This window comes from Perissodus microlepis, chromosome 23 (assembly GCF_051167445.1).
Source record: "Perissodus microlepis isolate ML-2025 ecotype Zambia chromosome 23, ASM5116744v1, whole genome shotgun sequence".
Classification (NCBI taxonomy): Eukaryota; Metazoa; Chordata; class Actinopteri; order Cichliformes; family Cichlidae; genus Perissodus; species Perissodus microlepis.
In genome coordinates this window covers 38001472-38023364 of record NC_140482.1, presented here as the reverse complement: position 1 = coordinate 38023364, position 21893 = coordinate 38001472, and the positions used below count along the sequence as shown (strand labels likewise).

The window sequence follows — 21893 nt, the reverse complement described above, 5'->3', positions numbered from 1 at the left end:
CTAGAAATGACGCCGACCTTGTGAGTGAACATAAACAATTAATATTACAATGTGAGGTTTTAATAAAGCTATTGTCGACATAGAATGCAATGAAATATTATAGTCAGTTTAATATTTTGTAATAGATTACATGGATTTGTTAAGTTTTATTTATTTAACAGGGACAATTCACGTTACTGGACTTCGATATTCCAAAAAATAATAGACGTAAACATTGTAGATTACAGTGAACTGCTGACACTGTCATATAAAAACTTTGCCATAAAAAATACAAAAATAAAAACAAAAATAGCATAGATAGAATTAAGTTAATAGTGACTGTGGATGGTGCCATAAATGTTGCCATTGGTAAACCTCAACATTCAGTTTCCCTTACTGACAGGATAGATAGATAGATAGATAGATAGATAGATAGATAGATTCCACAACCACAAGGCAAATTATTGCATTACAGCAGTGGGATAAAGTATTAAAAAAAATTGTATATACAAAAATGATTACAAAAAATAAACAAAAACACAAGTTAGAGAGAAAAAAAAATTGAATTAATAAATAGTATGTACATAATAAATATGACAAACAGCTACAAGAAGGTATGATACAGAAATATGAGTGTGAAATCTTATGCCTGTCACACAAAAAAAGAGTTATTGTATAGTTTCATGAAGAATGCTAGGAATGAGCTCCTGAAATATCATTATGGCAGTTGGGTTGAATAGATCTGACAGTTATTGGTTATTAAATATATATGTATGTATTACAATTAGAATGTGTGCTTTAAAAAATCACACATGTGGTTTACAAAATGCCACCACATGGTGGTGCTTTTGTGTATCAAGTGGTGACTTGAGGGTATTTCACAGTGTAGCCAGTGACTAAAGATACTACTCACTCTTGACAAGTTTCCCATTTCTGTCCCATGATAAATGATAAATATGCAGTTTAGTTTTTGCCTGTTGTAAATGAGGATTCATACTAATATGTTAGCTTAAAAGCCTTAAGGAACTGGAGACTGGTCAATATAATTACCCCCAGTGAATCTGTATCACCACACAGTGTCTCCACTGAACTCGTGTTATCCCTGCAGGTTCATTGCCCCCCTGCTCACCGTCTTCACATGACAACCAGAGATGTGTTTTTGCAATTTGGCAGAACACTAGATTTATTTTGACACATGCTACTTTTCCACTGGATTCCTGTCAACCACCTTATGAGCCAACAGGCATGCTCCAAGTATTTAAAGGTTTTGTAGCATCTGTTTTTGAACAAAACTATTTCATCAAATGTGGATTTTGTATTTTTCATGTGTCAGTGTTTGACAGCAGTTATTGGAATATCATCAAGTGTCAAACCCGAGACAGAAGACAGTAAAATAAGTAGTCACTCACACAGGAAAAAATGTTGTGTTGTTTTAAATTCTTCATCAATCTGGTGGCCCTGAGATAGCAGTGAAAGGTCTCAGACATCACATAGTTGCATAAGGGCTGGAGAGCAAAATGATTGATTACATTTTGTTTTCAGGTCTGTTTTTATTTTTGAGGTTGTCAGCTAAAATGTAAGCAATATTTTTATTATACACAGGTGTCCTTAATGAGATTACCTTAACAGCAGACTCATGGCTATAAACATATCACATAAGTCTGGAGTCACATCACATGTTGACAGCAAGTAGGAGTTCCCATCTGACCAGCCATTGGCCAATCAGGTTTCTAAACCCTTCTGGCCTGATTTTTACATGAAAACATTTGCTTTCATGCTCTTGGTAACAGCAGGCCTATATGCACCCAGCCTCGGGTATTTTTTTGTGTTTAGTGTTTGCTATTTTGCACAAACAACAAATAACCATGTATATCTGTAAATGTGTTATGCAAAAAAAAAAAAAAGTCAGTAAACCAATCAATAGCTTAAAGTATGGTATGGCACAGTGAATCACTGGAAAAAAATGCTGGATGTTGCCACACAGCAAAGCTAACAATGTAACCTAGTTAGTTCCTAATGTGCTCTCTAGGTTGATGTTGTGTCTGATCTGGCCATGTGGGAGCAGGAAAGACACGACTGTCCCATGGGCTGAGATTAGAGAGAGTCTGATAGCACCGAGGTTTGCTATGTCTGCCAGACTGAGGTAAGCTATTGTCTCCCTGAACCCAGTGCGTCACTGCCATTGCAGTTGAATGCTCATTGTAGCAATGCAATCTGGGGACTGAGTGACCGTGGGTCAGAATGAGGTCATGTGCAATCTGCATGCTTACATTCACATGAAGTAACTCCTAAATACAATATTTGGTATTTTCATGACCTACTTTTAATAGCTTAATTTATATTGAACTCAAAAAGACAGCAAAGTGTCGCAGCCAAGGGAGCAGACAGATATGGTGCAAGGGACACTGCTGCTTTTGTCACTCCATCAAGTTTTTCCAGACATTCCCGCCAGGATTGCCCCACACTGTTCCCCGGGGCCCCAGAATCACACTAACATACACACATAAATACACACACATGCAGACACTCAGCAATAACAGCCGCCTGCTGGAACTTCCTGGGCCTCTTAGTCATGCGTCACTTGTTTTCAGTCCCACCCATCGAAGACTCTCTCTTCCTCCAGACATACTCTGTCTGATGCCATGTGTCACAAAACTTGTGCATTACACACACACACACACACACACACACACACACACACACACACACACACACACACACACACACACACAGCCAAAACATTAGTGATGGTCAAAGCTCTCTTTAACAAAATAAACCTTGTACGTCTAAGAACATGAAGATATGCACAGCTTATAATCATATGTGAATCACAGCAGGCATCCCAGCGATGTTTTTCCACTCTGCATGTTTCAGGATAAACCTCCATGGTACAGCATTAGTACATAAGTGTTTAGGATTACATCACTGAGCAGCTAACAAAATATAGATGTTGCTAGAGGAACACATGTGTACAATTAGCTACTTAGTTTCAAATTACTTGTTGTAGTGGAGTGTTTGTGGTAACTGCAGATGTTTTGGCAAACTTTGATTTTGTCTGGTTTCATTAAGCAGTTGTTGCATTAAGTCGTGGTAATCAGTCCTGATCATTAAGAGTGTGTTTTTTATGCCCTTGACCCAATCAGTGTCTTTTAGTATTTGCTTCAGGGCTCCTGACTTTTGCCATCTAACTTTGGATCCTCCTGATTTTTTCCTCAAGAACCACCATTACATTTTTATTTCTATTTTTCTGTTAAAGAACCACTGGATGAACTGTCATACATTTGCCTGGTCAAACATCAGTGTTACCACAGGAAAAAAAACTGTAATCATTTCCTGCATAAACTTCAACATAGAAATTTTGGGTTTGCTCGTATGATTGGAAAGGAAGAGTCACTGAGTCACTCATTCTCCATGAGGAATGAAGAGTATATTCAAATCTAAGTGGGTATTGATACAGTGAGGAAAGAAGCTACAGTTACAGTTTACAATAAAGAAACCATGTAGGTAATAGGTTGCTGAATACAGTCTCAGAACCACTGAATGTGCTACAAAGAGAACATAAGCCATGTGTGAATCACTCAAGCTGCTGGAGTTTAACAAGTTTGTCAAAGAGACAGTACAAATACATCATCTAGATGTTCTAGTTTAATGACTAAATGTTATGAGTTGGGTAAAGTGGGAAATCCAGAGTTGAGACTTTGAGACATAAAGCAAGTTAATCCCCCCACATCACACTAAAGAATATCACTATACCTTTTTAAAACTTTTTTTTTTTAAATACTTGGTACAAAGAAACCAAACAAAAAAACCTATGTCTGATAGTCACCCCAGCTATTGGAAGCCGCTAACCTGGATATCTTGACAGTGTTATTTGTGCTAATGGCTTCTAGAGCTTATTTAATGCAGTTAGCTGGCAAATACCAGTGTGCTGCCTGATTGCACAGATTCTTCATCCAAGAAATCTGGTGAGTGAAATTCAAGTAACCCTGCAGCAGATTGCCGAGCCGTGCAGGGCGTAACCTACGTCTCACCCTATGACAGCTGGGATAGGCTGTAACCCAACCGTGACCTGAATTAAATAATTGGAAGAAAAGGGAAGGATGGAAATTTAAGCATTTCATTTGTGTGTTACTTAGTATTAATTAGAAAATATCTGAGTAGGTGCGTTTTCACCCATACATAGTAAATGTTGCTAACCAGTCCATAGCATAGAAAACATAGCACCCTCACTTCTCGCTCAAATGTAGCCGCCTCTGGTGACAGCCATAATGCTACACCCCAAACTTTAAATGCAGAGTCCACAAACCAGTGGGTGACATCAAGGTCACTATATTGTTCTGTTATGTAGAAAGGTCCATGGCTTTTACATGTTTTGTATAGATGTGTAAAGGTATTGTATGTCTGTCTGCATGAATGAAACTACAGAGTGCCATAATACACATAGAGCATCAACAATGTTTGTGTGTCTCGTACCAGCAAAAGCGTATGCTATACACCGCTAGAGTGTCCGCTAAACACGGTGTCAGTTCATTTAAACCATCTGTTTGTTTATAAGATGTTAAGCTTAGCATTCTGGGGAATAGATGCCATATGAATCTCCCGAGCTTGTCGTTGGTACATTTTTCTTCAGCTAACAAAGGTGCTCTGAACAGGTGATTTAATTAGGTGTGTCCTGGTGGCTATTGCAGAAGTTCCTAATGAGCTGGAGAAATGAAATGAAAAGGCAACTTTTCCATTTTCATCTTTACTGAATTTACATGGTATGCTGTAACACACGACAGCACATAAATGCTCAAGCAATTTTCCATCATAACTATCCAACTTTCCATGATAAACAAGCAGGTAGCTGGCCAAAGCTAATAAAAAAAGGTATTTCACTCTTGTTTCTGTAAGCGAGCCACCTGAAAAGCTGATGTGAAACTGGCCGTGGTCTGGTAGCTCTCCAAGCCTCAAACAGCACAATTGGACTTCATTTGAGTCAAGGTTAGGAATGTAATAGAGCCCCATTATCACACTTGACTGATTTTTCACTTGTGCAGTGTGATATTTCAGCACAAACCCAAACCAGAGCTAATTTACTTACCTTGTCAAATGTCAAGGCAGCGAAACAACAAGCGCCTATTTTCCCAGCATAAATGCTCCCGGAGACTTTAAAAACCACGACTAGACATTCCCTCAATAGTTTTTTGAATATAATAGTGAACTCATCAGGGATCAATATTTCATAATTATGTCTGGAATTATATTTTTCAGAGAATCTTACTGTATATTTTGCTTGTCCGGTTTCTCCCTGTGATTCCTAGTACATATGGCCAGACCACACGCAGAGCCCACAGAGAAGCCAGAGGTCATGATGAGGAAGTGAAACAATTCACCAGGAATAATTTGGGACAATTAGCATTTACACAACTTCCTAACTCTGCTGATTTGTTGTTGATGATCAGTACTTGGATAATGCTGTTGTTTTGCACTACACTTGCCTGCAGTTTTACATTACTGTTGCCTCAAATGACTCAAAGAAAGTGGCTTTGGTGATTGCAGACGTTTCTCAGAACTTTTGGGGGATTTTTCTGGACATCATTATCTTTACCTGACATCCACAAATAATCTCTGAAAATCAGCTTTGAAATAACACTTCTACGGCATGAAACAAAACTTCTAAACATTGCCTAATTATTATTAATTGCTGTTTATTATAAAGGCTCTTTAGTGAGTTATAATCAGCAGTGATATGTTCCCTGACAGATAGATTATTTTGCTTCTAAAGAACATGTTACTCCAGATAAGCAATAAAAAGCAAAAAGCTTTCCCAAGAAATATATAAAACATCATCTGTAATTTAAAAGTCTAAACTAAAAGGCTGATGCACTGGCTATTGTGTCAGCATAATAAACTATTACAGACGTAAAATATTGCGCACATGTGGAAATTTGAAAGACTTGCCATGTAACAGAACAGCTCTGGGAAATACTGTGTGAGGCAGATATTTTCTGATGGAGTGATGGATCTGATATCTATTAGTTTCAGCTGTGGGATGGAGATGTTTACAATCCAGTGGCGCGATCCAGAGAGTGGGTGGTCTCCAAAACACTTCACAGCACTGGGTTTCATCACAACATTGTTTCAGATCTAAATGTTGGCTGTTACTGGAAGTAGTATGGCAAGTTGGAGGAAATGATACCATGTGGACGTCGTTGAGAAAGAAGCTCGACATATCAGAACAGGATGATGACGCATCCTTCAAATTTCAGTGTGGGCGTCACATTATAGCCCATGTGTTTGGAGGGATATAAACAACTCACCAAGGGGCTCTGATGTAACGTGTATGACTTTTCCCTTGGTCATAACAGGTGAGCTTCAACAGCAGAGATGAATCCATACTCACACCCACACACACTAACATCCACCCACACACACACACACACACACACACACACACACACACACACACACACACACACACACACACAAAACCGTGTTCCAGGGGAAGCAAGGCTAACACCTCTTTGGATACACCACAAACCATAACATGTAGTAAAAGGAATGAAATATGGAGCAAAGTGGGCACAGCATTCCTGAGGTTCAGCGGTAGATGTAATTAGAATTGCTCTGAAATGGCTCATAGGTTTACTCTGTGGTTATGTTATTACCACCACTGCTATGACACAGGCCCAACATATCCGACATCAGCTGGAGGCCTATGTGGTAATGATGTCCAGGCTGTTCCTGGTGAAGATGTTACACAGTCATAATGACAACAACATTTTTTTTAAAATTAGTTTTAAACAAAATGTACCTAAATGAGCATAGTTAGTCAGCACACGTGAACCAAAACTCCTCTCTCGCTGTGTTTTCCACTTGTGTATTTTACGGGGAGACCACAGGTATGTCAACATATGTGCCTCAAAAGTGTGGCAAATTCTTTATTGCGGTAGACATTCATTACAAATTCTTGTGGGGGTGCCATATTTTAAACGTAAATAATATAGATGGCAAAGGTGTGGGAATTTTAAAAAAATATTTATTACACAAATATGTTACTAGTTGGTTAAAAGTTATAATATATTAACATATAGAAAATGCAAGCTGTTTCAGCTCCACTCCAACTTTCTTCGCAAGTAGAAGGCAGAACTTTTCACCTGGGATGACAGTATTAAGGATATTTTCTCATTTTTTGACACCATACAGAGCTGGGGATAGACTTTACTTTACTTTGGCTACGGCAACATGAATTCCACATTAATAATGGAAAACTAAACTGGCTTAGTAGCTACACTAGCTACCTCTTTTGTCTATAAAACTCTAGTAAACCATATTGAGATCATGGCTGTTTGCTCGATGACAAAAGCTGACCAATATGTGTATGCAGGAATGCCAGAGTCAAATTATTTGAATTAGTTTGGGTCTTTTTATACACAGTATACTAACGATGTTAAAATGTACATTTCTGAAAAAGCAACACATTTTACGAGTGGGCACAACAACAGCTTTGCTGTGGCATTATTATTTGCCCTGTTTGGACTAACAAAACATCTAATTCCATTCCCAGTGTAATAAAAGGGTACTTGGACAGGAATATAAACATCTGCCTAAAGTTGAACCAGATGCTGCTGCATGGCGGAGTGCAGAATTCAGAAGAGGAAGGCTAGAAACAGAAAAACAAGGGAGGTACTTTATACAGGAAAGTGAGTCAGTATCAAGGCCTCAGTACTTCGAAACATTCAATCCTTAGCTCCTTTACCCTTCGTCCCCCTGACCCGTCCCGCCTTTTCTAGAACGGGGGATATCCCTGAGGAGACAGGAGGAAAGCTGGACAGGCTGGATTTCATTCTCTCTTTCCTCTCGCATGTGGCCTTGCGAGGGATGTCAGAAAGGCAACTCACCCACTGCACGCACAGAAGACGAGGTCTAACCACAGCACACATAAACTGACAGCCTCTGTCTGGCTGCTGGAGCCTGATCCACCACCCTAAACCCCAGCTGATGAGTTCTGTTTAAGGGTGCAAGTATGATCTCATTTGGCTGAAGTGATTAAGACGGTGACACAGTTAAGAAAAATTTATATATCATCAAATACATGTCAGATGCTGTTTCACATGCGTAAAGTACTGTTATTAAATTACAATTGAGGCAATAACAAGGTATAACAAGGCAGCTTGGAAAAGAACAATTATTTTGATTTCTAAAGAAAGAAGACGCACTGTGACACATGAAACTTTAAGTTGTTTTACAACGGCAGTACAAAAATATGTTAATGCATTTGTCATTCAAAGTTCACAGTAGGTACACGGGTAGGTGGTACACTTGAGATTGTTATTTACAGAAGGAAAGTTAACATGTTTCAAAGTACACTATTAAGGCTGTTTAGAGGATCCAGGCATCTGCTTTGAGTTTAATATGTTGAATTGGATCACTTGACTACTTTCACTTGTGTAGATGTGTGCAGTATTATGGCAGATTGACTCTGATAGCAATATAATCAGGTATTTTCAATTGGTCCAAATTGTACTTCATTCCCAGACAAATTTAATTTTCCTTTAAGTCAGGCGCTGCTAATTACATTTGTCTGTCCTGTAAGTTATTTAAACAAAAAAAAAATTCAAAACAAATCAAAGCAGCAAAACAGCATCAGAACTAACTTGCATGACGTACAAAAAATATTTTACAAAACAAAAAAAAGCATTCAACAGAGGAGGTATTGTAGAGGGCTCTGGGTTGTACCAACAGCCTTGTGAGACTCCCAGAAACACAACAAAACTGTTAATTTCGGTGATCAGCGGGTGGTCAAGAGTTTGGCCTGGGATTCAGAGTAAACATGTGTAGGGGGGAATAGAGACTATACAGATTTGTTTAGACTGAACCCCGTCCTCACCACCCTAAATGAAGTATATGCAGCTGAACTGTAGTTGCCACGTTGTTGTTTGTGGTGAATTGAACCCACATCAACAGACGACAAAATAGCATCAGCTTTCGAAAAAATTAGCTTTGCTTTCCATTAACTTGAGGGAAAATGTTTGTTTGTGGGGAATGGAGCCTTTAAAACTGTAAAATATTTGTAAAATGCCAAACCCAGTGACTTCATATATATATATATGTACATTAAAAAAACAAACAAACAATAAATACATTTTTTTTTTTTTGCATGAGTGTGGCAGGGCGTGGCCTGCCATGCCATGCAGGCGCGTCCACCTTCCTGCACAGCATCGCAGGCCACGCCCCGCCACAAAGAGCTTTCATAGGGTATACTATTTTTGTTTTTTCTTTTACTTTCATTTTTTTTTTTTACCAGGCTAAAAAACATAAATAGAGTTTTAATACCTTCTCCAATAAATAGTACTGGTATTCTATTTACAATATGCACACATCTCCCAAAGAGCTCATGAGATATATCTGTCTCATGACAAATGCATTCATCTGCCTCCACTTTCCAAACTGAAACATAGTTAACAAAAAATAGCTTTTTAGAGGCATGTGTGTGTTATTAAACACCTCTCTTCCAACAGAGGTGTCTCATATCACATCTACCATTAATATGTAGAAAGGGGGGAGGGGGGAGTGATTGTCAAAAAAAAAGTTCCTTATGGGAAGCTAGTGGAGCAAAAATGTTTTTTGATTGGGTCATATCCTGCAAAAAGGGGCTGCGTCAGGAATCGACCATCTAGACTGCGTTTTCCTCACTGCCATCCAACATGTGAAATTTCCGAGGTGGACCTGCAACAAACAAAAAAAGAGCCATAAATGACTTTATTGTAGCAAACAATGTCACAGCAATGTAAAGACAGGTAAAAAGTAGAAGCTGGCAGGTGTTTGCGCAATCTTACTGTTGCAGTGGCCATAGTGGCGGACTCCTATGGAGCGGCCGAGGAAGCAGGTAGCCCGGCGGAGGTGGCAGGCGCTTGGGTAAGTGACGTTGTCATTACCACAGATACGGTGCTCAGACGGCATGGGTATTGGGCAAGGTGCAGTGCGGCACATGACGCAGTGAGCACTGTTGGTCTGGTCGGTCACGCAGGTGTGAGTTCCTGGACACACAACACTGGAGCACGACTCTGGGGAAATAAAGAAAAATAAAAGGCATTAGGGCAACAGAACTGGAATGCTTAAGAACAAAACAGCTTAGCTTCCAGGAAAGGATGAACTTACTTCTGCACTCTCCGTGGTACATGACCTCAAGGTCTGGGTGTCCCATACAGCGCGCCATAAGCAGAGAACACTCATCCTTATATGTCTTTCCATCGCTGCCACACACAGGATGCCTCCGGGTAATGTGAGAGCAGTCTGGAGAGCAAACACACTGAGGCCTTCCTGTCTTCATCTTGCAAACCTTCCCGGGACCACATCTGACTCCCTCACATGTCTCTACAAAAGCACAGTGTAATGTTACCATATTAACAAGTCTGCAGACATCAGGTGATTCACCTGCGTTTTCATACAAAACAAGCTGGAAACCTGGGTTTTTTCCCAGATCACAACACAATTCCCACCTTGCACAATATTTATAATAATCACATCTCTTTATTGACCGTTACACACAGAGGTGTCTCGCCCGATGGAATGTGAGGCTGGCGTGTTTTCATAACAGATCTGTGTATGGCTGCACACAGACTGTGCGGAGGCTGTGAGGAAGGAGTTCAAAAAGCTGTCAGGAAAGTTTACAGGCTGAAAAACGAGGAAGCTACAGGCTATTCCGACACCTCATAATGTCAAAGCACAGGACGATCTGTAATCCTAGCGCAAAATCAACATGAGACAGTGGATACAGGTCTCTTCCCGGGTTTCTGAGTCTGTGGAGATGATTCCTGATGAGCTCCGAGTCCCGAGGATTCTGTAAACAATCGGGAACTTATTTCCTGTCTCCAACAGTACTTTAATATCCTGTTTTATTTCAAAGCTGTGTTTTCATTGCTCGACTCCCCTGGTCTGTTTCTATGGTTGATTTCAATCTCTCCCTTTCTGTCTTGCTGTCTGTACACCTTCTCTTCATGTCCTCTGCATATGCCACTAATGTCCAGAGTTGCTAGCTATTGGTTGTTATTTATTTGGCATGACACAACATGGTTGAAAATATTGATGTTTTCCTCCTACAGAAATCCAAACTATCAAAATAGCGCAGGACATTATGATTCCCAGGTGTCTGGGCAAATTTCAGAATGCAGGAAAACATTTTCCTGTTTGTGAAAGAAAACAGGACTCCTTTTTAACTAGCTTTGGTTTCCACCAGCCTCATTAATTCCCCATGAGTTACAGTGGTTTATTTTATGCAAGAGGCATTTTAACAAAGCTTTAACTGTGTTCTTTCTGCTTATTTAAAATTTATCTAAACAGAATTCACATCTCAACTTCTCCATGATGAGCCATGTGACACACCAAGGCAAACATGGGGCTGAGTGTATCCAAAAATGCCAGTAGCTAGTCTTGTCTTTTTAGTGGAACTTATAAACATGGAAAGAAAAGAAAAAACATTGTTCACATACAAGTTCTGCTTATGAAAACAGAATTTATCTGCAAGTGAACCTGAATGAACCTTGCAGAAATTCCATGGCAGGAAGCTTCTCAGGACAGCAGGAGTTTTGTATAATGCCTCTCCTTGATCCTCGTCTGCAATTTGTTAGAAAGCTGCACTGGGAACTCATTGTGTAAATATCTCACAAATGACTCAAATGGACCTTCACAAACTCTCTCCAAGAGACACAATTGTTACATTATGCAATGGAATCCCCAGTGTATTAATCAAAACCCAATGATATTTAAGCTTTGTTTTTAAGTGCGCAAATTATATCTAGGGTATCAGCTGTTATTCCATGTACTCACCTTAAACTAACTACAGTAGCAGACCAAGCGCAGTAAATATTTGAAAGAATATGACTGTTAAGAATTAGGCAGCATCTTTTTACAGTTAATGGCAGTGACTAAGAGCAGTACATGCAACTTGCTTCTTATACTTGGCAGATGCAACTCATTACTTTCTTAATGGTTTGTTTACCTTTGCATGGTTTACAGGAGACAATACCCAGGAAGCCCAGCAGGCTGACTTCATTCATGGGCAGGCTGGTGTTGGACCACGCTGTGTCCAGGCGTCCCCCGGCACAGCACTCCTCCCTGGTCACCCCTCTCATCAGCACCATGTCGCACCTTTGATCTTGACTCTGCTGCAGCCAGCACATCCCAGCTGGAGATGGTGCCATAACAGACGTTAATTATTATAGGAATATTTATCTTTGTTACAGGAACACTTAGGAAGTGTATCATGTTATTATGAACGATTGTCAATCACACTTCATAAGTCTTGTCACAAATCTTTGTCTTTTTAAAAATATTATACCATCTAGAAAACTATATATTACATATGTCAGGAGTTTTTAACACATATCAGTAGTAAATAGCTTATTTCGAATTTACAAAAATGTACATGCAAAGCAGGAGAAAAATGGATTGGGGTTTTGTCAAAATCCTTCTTTCACAGTGATCATTTTACCAACATTTCTGCCATGATTTTTAAAGCATAGGACATTTTGTTCAAAATATGGAAAAAATGGAAAACATCTACTCACCACTAACAGGATTCCTCCCAATCTGACAGAAAGCGAGAATCACCCCCAAAACTGAAATCAAAACGTTCATTGTGTATTCTGAGTTAGTTTAAAAACTTCTTCTCAAAAGGTTGTCTCAGCAAACACCTAGAAGAAAAGGTGATGGTCCTTTGGCAAATAGAGCTGATCACTCTGAGTTAACTTTGCAAGTAGCTCTGCCTTAAGTGAATGAATGTGTTGTGAATAAGTGATGTCGTTCCCCCTCTGTATAAATATTTATGCTGCTGGGATGGGCGATCCTCTCAGCCAGTAATAAGCCAGGGCAGGACACAGTTTGACTCTGACTCAATTTCCAGAGTCGGGAAATGATCCATGCCCTGCAGCACTAGACGGAGGGCACTTATATGACCTCACAAAACCTTTTTACACCACACAAAATAATAAAAATCATGAAAAGGGCTTGTTTTTTAATAGCCTTTTCCTTATAAAACATTAAGTTTTTCTAAAGACAGCAGTGTTTCCTTATATACTATTAATTAAAAGATGAACCTTTGGATGTGACCTTTTTGTTGCTCGTTGGGGTCCAATATGTTTTACTTTGTATAATTTCATTTTGCCTTTAATGGGGCACAGCTTGGAGATACTTATTCTCCTTTTTCTTTCTATCGGCTGCTCTGTGTGGTTTTGGAACATGGCCCATTGAAATGGCACACTTATTTCTTATCTCATTGTTCTTTTGAAGTGACCCTAAACTGTTTTTTCTGTAGTGTAAATCCAGCAGAAGGCAAAAGTTCCCCACAACAAAGCTGCAAATTATTATCCAGTGCCTATAATTATATGTATCTAGCAAATCCGAATACATGAAGCAATTTGCCTCGCCAGCACTGTCATTCCTTATTTTGTTGACTGTCTGGGTTTATCAATGAATGCTTATGTTTCGCTGTACAGCTGCGGTTAGAATAATACTGAGAGACGAAGGAAAGAGTGGGAGTGAAGGTGGTCTGCCCTTGGGCAATATATCAAGTTCAATAAACAAAACTATGACATACATGTCTGTCCTTTCATTGCTAATCTACGATCAAACACAGACAGCCACAAGCAGCGAGACTGAAAACATTCAATAAAAAAAAAATTTAAAATGTGGACATATATACAATATCTGTCAAGCGCAGGGACAACAATGTTCATGTAACACCACCCAGTCTTTAGAAATGGCACACTAGGAGCGAGTAGAGCCTAATCTATATTAATACTGTGTCAGATCAGGACATCTGCTCTGCTTTTCCTCCTTTCCTGCACTCATTCACCCCCTGACACTGAGAGGTAATGACAAAGTTATGCGAGTCTGCCCATTTGTCTGTCACAGCTTTATTTTTAATGTTCCCTTTTGATGGTTGAGGGGGAAATGGAGGTAGCATATGCTGCAGTATCTGAGTCTTCGTGAATGATGTTGGCTTCTTCAACGGAGATCCCCAGGGCAACGAAGGAATGCTGCGTGACCTAGGAGGGGAGGAAAGACGAAAAGAACGCAGCAAGTAATGGCTGTGGGTGGCCTGCCTCCTTGCTGGGTTTCTGCAGATCCACTGAGCCCCTCATATGGTTTGGATCATCACTGCTGAGTGATACCATGAATAGAGGATGGTGGGAATTTTGGAGCATCCGCTGTATGATTTTTATTAGAGAATTTAATGTCCCATTTTTGTGGGATTCTAGTCTTTTTCAAGTGGCAGGGCTCTTTGGAGTACCATGAAAAAAATCCAGCGTAGACTGTTTCCATTGTGGAACAGTCAACACCTGCCTTGTCAGCACATCCCCGACAAGGCAGGTGTGGGGTTCAGTGTCATTCTGTAGATCACCAAAAAAATGTATTTTTTTTAAAAACACACCACTGCCATCTAGTGGAGTGGTTTGGTGTATAATGTAGCAGGGTTTTATCTTTGCTCACACACATTTAGCTTATAACTAGGGATATACATTCACTGGAGCCCCTTTTGCTTTCAGAGTTGCCTTAATTCTTTGTGGCATAGATTCAACAAGGTAATGGAAACATTCATCAGAGTTTTTGATCCATACTGACAAGACAGTATCACACAGATGCAGATGTCTAGGCATTTCTCAGGAAATCTCTCAATGCACCACATCTGAAAGCTGCTCTATAGGATTTAGATCTGGTGACTGGAGGCAGTTTGAGTACAATGTTCAATGACTTGAGCTTTGTGATATGGTGCGTTATCCTGCTGGAAGCAGAACCAGTAAATAGGAAGATGGATGCACTAATGTCATAAATATGTACATTTTCACCAACAATGCTCAGTTGGTAGAATGGGGCTCAAGATGTGCCAATTTTACCCACACTACCACACTGGGATTGATCGTGCTTATACCAAATTCTGATGCTACTATCTGAATGTCAACAGATATCCAGACTCAGATAAGGCACCCCCAATCTTCTACTGTATTGTATCTAATTTGGTAAGGGTTAGCTTCAGTTTCCTTGTTCTTAGTGGCACCCAGTGTAGTCTTCTACTGCTGTAGCCCATCTGTTTCAAGTGCTTTGTGTACATAGATGTTCTTCTGCATATCTTGGTTGTAATGAGCGGTTCAGTTATTTTTACAGTCACTTAAAAACAAAAAAAACAAACAAAAAAACCCCTCCTACACACCTTTCTTCCCCATTGTGATGCCTGGTTTGAACTTTAGCAAGTTGTCTTTACCAAGTCTGCATTCATACACTCAGTTGCTGCCATATTAGTCATTTGTATTGAAACGCAGCTGAACTGGTGTTCTTGAAGTGGACATTGAGCTATATCCTGAGAAATATTTTCAAGCAGAACTCAGGAACCATATATATATATATATATATATATATATATATATATATATATATATATATATATATATATATATATATATATATATATACATATATATATATATGTATATATATGTGTGTGTGTGTGTGTGTGTGTGTTTCTCATCTGGGGATGGAGGGACAGAGGAGGTTTACGACCACAGAGTAAACCTCCTCTGTCCCTCCATCCCCAGATGAGAAACATCCCATTTTGGCTTTTCTGATGCATATACTCAGTTCTGCTCAATATTGTTTTACACTTGACGCAACAATGACATTGTGTTATGCTGTAAAACAAACACTATGCAACAAAGTAACAACTTTCTATTTAAAAAAGGAGGAAGCCTAAGTATCCCCATGTCCAACTAATAACAAAGTAATTAAAAATGCATTCCACTGGTACCGCTTTAGCTCACTGGGTTGCAAAGAGAACAACCCTTATTCCATAAGGCCAATATGGAAGCCTTCTTTATGCTTTTCTTCCAGCTTTCCAGCCTTAGCCAATGTTTGATAGGACAGTGTCGGATAACATGCCCAAAAATATACATTACAAATTGCATTTGAAACATGAGTTAGAACCTGTAGCTGTAAAGGCTTCAAACATAAATAAGGAAATAACTTCAGATGTTCTTTAGCTAACATTTAACATTTACTAAAGTTAACTTGTGCCAGTAAACTTAAAGCTAACCAGTGATTGTGTCGCAGTATATATTAATTTGTCTTTTTGACAAATTTGACTAACTAGTAGTGTTAATCAGGAAGTTATTTCAAAGTTAAGTATTGTTATCAAAAAGTTAATTCTACTTTAGACCAAAGATAGCTTAACTTAAGAAAAAGTCACACGTGGACTGCTAGACTGAAAGAGAAAACAAAGTGAGACTTTAACCTGTTTCTTCAAAAACAGGTTTAATTAACTAAAGAAACCAAGGATATAAACACACCTCAGTTGCTGCCCCACCTAGGAGTGAAAAGGAACAGGAAGGGATGCACTCCTTATTTATATAATGCGTGCGGTGAATTCAGTTAAGGAAGAAAGAAACTCAGGAACCAATCAGCAATGAGAAAATCAGGACAGGACTTCAGGTAAAGGAGTTGAGGTGGGGATAAATGAGGAAAATTGTAAAGAAAGCAGACAGCTTTTCCTCTTATCTGGTGAAATGCAAGTTGTGATCAACTCTGGGACCAAATTTATTATAATATATGTATTATTATATTATATGTATATGATTAAATGAAGCTGTTGCTGTCTTTTCTATTTTTCTCCCTTTAGCCAGTAATTTACAGGGGTAATTGATAACAATTACCACAAGATGGCGCTTCTCACATGTGTCTTAAATTTTCAGCCTCTGTCTCTGCCTGTAACGTTCACCACTCATCCCGGGCTATTAAAATGGCCGTTAGGCAGCAGTTTTGGGAAATTAAAGCAGTCTTACATTAAATTCATTGGTTTTCTTGTCAAGTCCCACATGCTGACTTTCCCAACCATACAGTTTCAGTTTCTGTCCTGGAGGAATGACAGCTGACATTAATTAATGGTTGGGACATGTAAAATAACTACATGGGGACTATGGCTAAGATTCAGAAGCCTTTGTCTCTGAATTGTGCCCCCCCAGAAATTCCACGATTTGTTCTTCAGTGACATTATTACAGTCAGTGTGTGAGCTGAATCCCAACTTATCAACTGTACCGTGTTACATATGAAAGGGCATGCACTCCTGAGTCACTGAGAAGAACACTTTCCTGTGTGGATAAATGAAAGCACTCATGTTGTTTCTTGCCATTACACATATCGAATCAGATATGTAGAAAGAAACGCGCCCAATACTCTTCCTTCCACCCGCTGTCCTGTCTTCAGTCATACAGTGTTGGTGTGGACGTCACACAGCTAAACACAGCCCAGCAGTGGTAATTGCTCTGTTCGCCCCAGACTGGCTGAAAGCAGCTGCATCATCTATCCACTCAATTTACTCCTAATGCGTGTTACTGATTGAACCGGCAATGAGGCCAGGAACAGTGACAAGGCTGGATAGAATCAAACCTTGTGTCCGTCTGCATGCACAACTTTCCTCCTCCTCCTCGTCCACCCCGCTCTAGCCCTCTCCTTCTCTGCTTCCTTCCTGTGTTCAGTGCTGCCCATGAGAAGTCCCTCCAGCGTTTCATTAATGGGGCGAGTTAATGTTGGTGCACGCGCCGCTCATATAAACTGCACTCGCTCCCTCTTCACCTTTCTCCTTCCCTCCCCCCTGGCCTCCCTCCTGCCCCCGTGTCACCTTTTCCACTCACTTGAGTCCTCTCTTTGCCCTCTCACTCTGCAAGAACCGGAGACTGATGCAGTCGTGACTAAGGATCTCCCTCGGTGTCAGAGTAGCTGTTGTTTAGCTCTAACTCTGTGCAGCTCCGGATGGCTCTGCTTTTACCCTGAGGGCTGTAATAAGCCGAAATCTTTATACTCCCCATAGATGTCATATGCTTCTGTATTCAAAAGGACTTATAAAAGCTTGTAAAACAGACGAACTTTTCAGATTGGTCTGTCATGTAAAGACATTTTTGGAAGAATATCTTAGCTGAGTGCCTTTTCCACCGTTGATACTGAATACTTAATTTAGCCAGTATATTATCAGCAATATATCCAACATATTAGACAACCAATATAATTTGTGTCAAATTATTGTCATGGTGTGATGAAAATGAGTACTGTTTTACTGGATTACTGGAACTTAGATAGTGTCATTGAGTATTTCTACTAAGGCATAACTCCCCTCAACTGTGTTACATGGGGATGATATGTGTATATATGTGTATATATCTATATATATATCTATATATATCTATATCTATATATCTATATATCTATATATATATATACATATGTGTGTGTGTGTGTGTGTGTGTGTGTGTGTTTGTATAAAGTGTCAGAATCTTTCTTATTCCAGGAGTGTATATTGCCAAATCCATCTGGAATAACAAAGTGCAAAGAACAGCATATGTTTTCGGCATATATCGGAGAACATATGCTGTAACAGCCAGACATTATTCTGGCCTCCACTCTTTGCACAATGGTAGATGACGCTGCAGCTGATCAGATATTGCTCTTTATTAAGATTGATTTGTTTTTTTTATATCTTCTTATTTAGATATCAATAAAAGCAAGTGTCTGCAAACTATTTTAGTCCATGCAAGAAAAAGATTCTAGTATGTGAAGAATATCCTTCACATAAATGTTTAAAGAATCAAACTGTTTAACTGGTCCTTTATCTTTTGTTTGGCCTCTATTTGACCTAAATTTGATTTGTAATTGTGTGAACCGGGAGTGAAACAGAGTTTAAAGCATCCATTTTTACACTATATCACTCAACCCCTGCTGTATCAAAAACCCTTGCATAAATAAAATGTATGCACGAATCAAATAATAAACCAAATAACAACAACAATAATAATAAAACAGAGTTTAATGTTTTTATTTGAAAAAAATCTTTCAAAGTAAATTTTTGCACTACACATGTCAAATTCCAGCCCGGTACTGATCACAGCTATAGCACAAACGTGCTGATCTACATACCCTGCTTGACTTGTGACTGCAACTGATGTGCTAGCAGCCATCTGCCTTCTTTACACTTCAAGTTGCCTTATGTTGCACTGAGAGCTCACTTAAACAAACAGTGTTTGTCAGGGCTCATTTAAAGCTGCCACATTCAGTCCAGCTAATTGCTATTCAACTCAATATGACTCAGTTACTGTAGGCAGCCAACTGCCACTTACTGTAGTCACTTCCTGCACTGTTGGTGAAGAATTATGTAATGCGAAGAGGGGTAAAGTCTCAAAACTCATTGCAATGTATACCAAACACAGGAAGTGAATTAGGAAAGAACAACAGGAAGCACAAATAAAAAAAAGGGGGACTAACTGTTTTCCAGTACTGATAAAAAAGATACTTCAGGTTCCTGATGAAAACAGCTCATCAACAGTCATAATAATATTCTGAGCTTCACCAGATTTTAAAAGTAAAGCACTGTTGAAATGATGTGCAATATGAGTTTCTTCCATGGCATGGGATACTTTTGAAATAGTAACATTCATTAGTTCAAATTAAAGCAGAGTATAAAATCCCTGAGGACTGGAGCGCTGTCATTTAAGCTAAATTGCTCTCTGACCTCCCTAATGTCCTCCTTTTTAATCAATCACAGGTGATCAAACATGGACCAGAAGTCAGTGTAGTGTGAGTGTAGGATCCAGTCATCTGGAGGTGCTCAGACATTTTATAGCATAAATAACTTTTGGATATTTAGGTGGTATTTCAGTACTCATCAGTGTTTTTAATTTTAGCTGCGAATATATTAATTTCCATCAGTGTCATCACTAGGTGCTAGATATGAGTCAGAACTGTTGGCGGTCTTTAATGTGAAGGCTTCAGTCTCACACATTGCATGTTTTTCCTACATAACTGAGCAATATACCTGTACATTATGAAATACATTTCTCCCAAAGTATGTGGTAGCCATAATAATATACCCAGAAAAAAACATCTTTATGTGCAAACATAAAAGAGAACTCAAAGTGTGGTTTTGTACAGAAATAAAATAGTGTCCTCTTTCCTTTGCTCTAGGATGCTCCAGTATGACCCTGCAGATAGGTTCGTGATTCAAGAAAAGACAGAGCAAAGTAAGTAATCATTCTCCTGTTTGCCTCTGAAGCAGCAGTTTCACTCAGCCTCATGCAGGCCTGAGTCAAAAGCTCCAAAAATGACACAGACTTCGGTACATTTCTGTGTGTGTGTGTGTGTGCTTTTGTAAACAGGGGCTTAGTTTTTGGTGTCTTTTTGTGTTGCTTGTTTTCTGCTGAAATCGAGTGTATTGGTATCACAGCAGGAACCACTTGTCAGATCACACGCTGCAAATTATGCCAGACTCTGCAAGATCCCATGGTTCAAACATGAAAGCATGACACTAGCCTGTGTTATTGGCTTCCCCCCAAAAAATACATAATTTTTCAGCCTGAGCTCACCAGAGAAAAAAATAGTGGCTGATTTTTGAAGGCAATCGTCATGTAAATCCATGTATTTACATATAATATGCCTCGCCTTTTCATGGAAGGATTGGTTGCACTGTGATAATAATAACAAAAAATGGAGGTCTATTTTAACTTATTTTCCTAAAGCTTTCCAATTTCCTCAGGTGCCTAAATTAACCAAACAGTAAACGTAGGTCTTGTGGCTGTCTTGTTTTTGATTTGTGCTAATCTCGTCCCTCTGCCTCTGAATGCATGTTTGCCAGTTTTCACACTGCTCCAAAGGCGCTAGCAGTGCAAATGTGAAAACACTCATAAGTTGCATCTGTAGTCTGTATACACTCATTAACCCGATCAGGGATCTCATTAAAACCACATGCCTAATATTGGGAAGGTCCCTCATGCTAAAACAATGTCTGGCAGTGGGATGTTGGAAGTGGATCCTTGTTGTTTTGCGGGTGAATCCTGATACACAGAGGCCTTCCCTCAAACCTACCACCTCCTAGTCCAATTGTGCATCCTGGTTAAAACCAGGTTAAAACTTTAAGCTCTTTATTAAGTTCTTTGAGCCACTCTTGGCTATTCTGCGATGCACTGTCCTGTTGGAGCAGTTCACTATTGTTGGAGGTGTACTTGCTCTGCAACATCTCCATAAAAGGCAGGACTTAAGGTTTCCCAGCAGATTATTGCATTGTAATGAGATAATCAATGCTATTCGTCTCGCCCATTAGTGATTTTAACGTTGTAGTTGTTGGTCAATGTTAATCAGTGTTGGAGATGTTGGAGATATGAAATATCAGCCTATTATGTTATTTAAGTACATGTTGAAATCTCTCCCAAAAGCTTTGCATGATTATAAACTGCTAACTAAGCCGTAGTAAGGAATATTACACATTATAGTTTAGCAATTTCTTTTTAATATAAATGCTTTTGTAAGACTATTTCAGGTGCTGTAGGGACTTATCAGTTTTCCAAACAAGCAAACACTGGCATGAAGGGTGATATTATTTTGTCCGACTGCATCTAAAAATTCATTTCCACATTGTAATTTTCCAACTTCCAAGCCCGTGTCTGCGAGCTATCCCTTTAAAGACTCTTGACTGCACAAAAGCTGATGCTCATGCTGGCAGCAGTTACCATGGCAACAAATGACTGAAGTGTATCTATTGCTGCTCTTATGCCGAGAGCTGTCAGAAACAGATAAATAAAATGAAACAGAGGAGGGAAGATTTTGATTATTACTTTCAGAACTGAGAGCCATGTGACAGCTCGGAAACTTTGATTCACTGCATTCAGTCTGAACACGAATAAGTCACGAAAACAAACACATCCCTTAGTCAAGTATGTGTACAATGATATTACCAGTGGTTACTGTCACTGCCAGCATGATTTAATTTTACAGCTCTTGATATTTGCAGCTTGTTTTCGGTTACAGAATAATGTTTGACAAGCTGATCGATGAACTTCCTTTGGCTACTTCTCTGGTCATTAACAACAATGAATTATTCCGGAGAATTAAATCAATTTGT

The 21893-nt window shown here is 39.3% G+C and overlaps 1 protein-coding gene across 1 annotated transcript; it reads right to left on the bottom strand.

The window, feature by feature from the left end:
• Nucleotides 1-8022: 8022 nt before the first annotated feature.
• On the bottom strand, nt 8023-12840 carry fstl3 (follistatin-like 3 (secreted glycoprotein)). The gene is made up of 5 exons (XM_084922276.1): nt 12531-12840; nt 11963-12148; nt 10123-10338; nt 9801-10028; nt 8023-9690 (listed from the first exon to the last, which is right to left on the bottom strand). Exons 1-5 carry the CDS (start codon nt 12598-12600, stop codon nt 9638-9640), a joined length of 753 nt encoding a protein of 250 aa, XP_084778402.1. The 5' UTR covers nt 12601-12840; the 3' UTR covers nt 8023-9637.
• Between the last annotated feature and the right edge of the window lie 9053 nt (nt 12841-21893).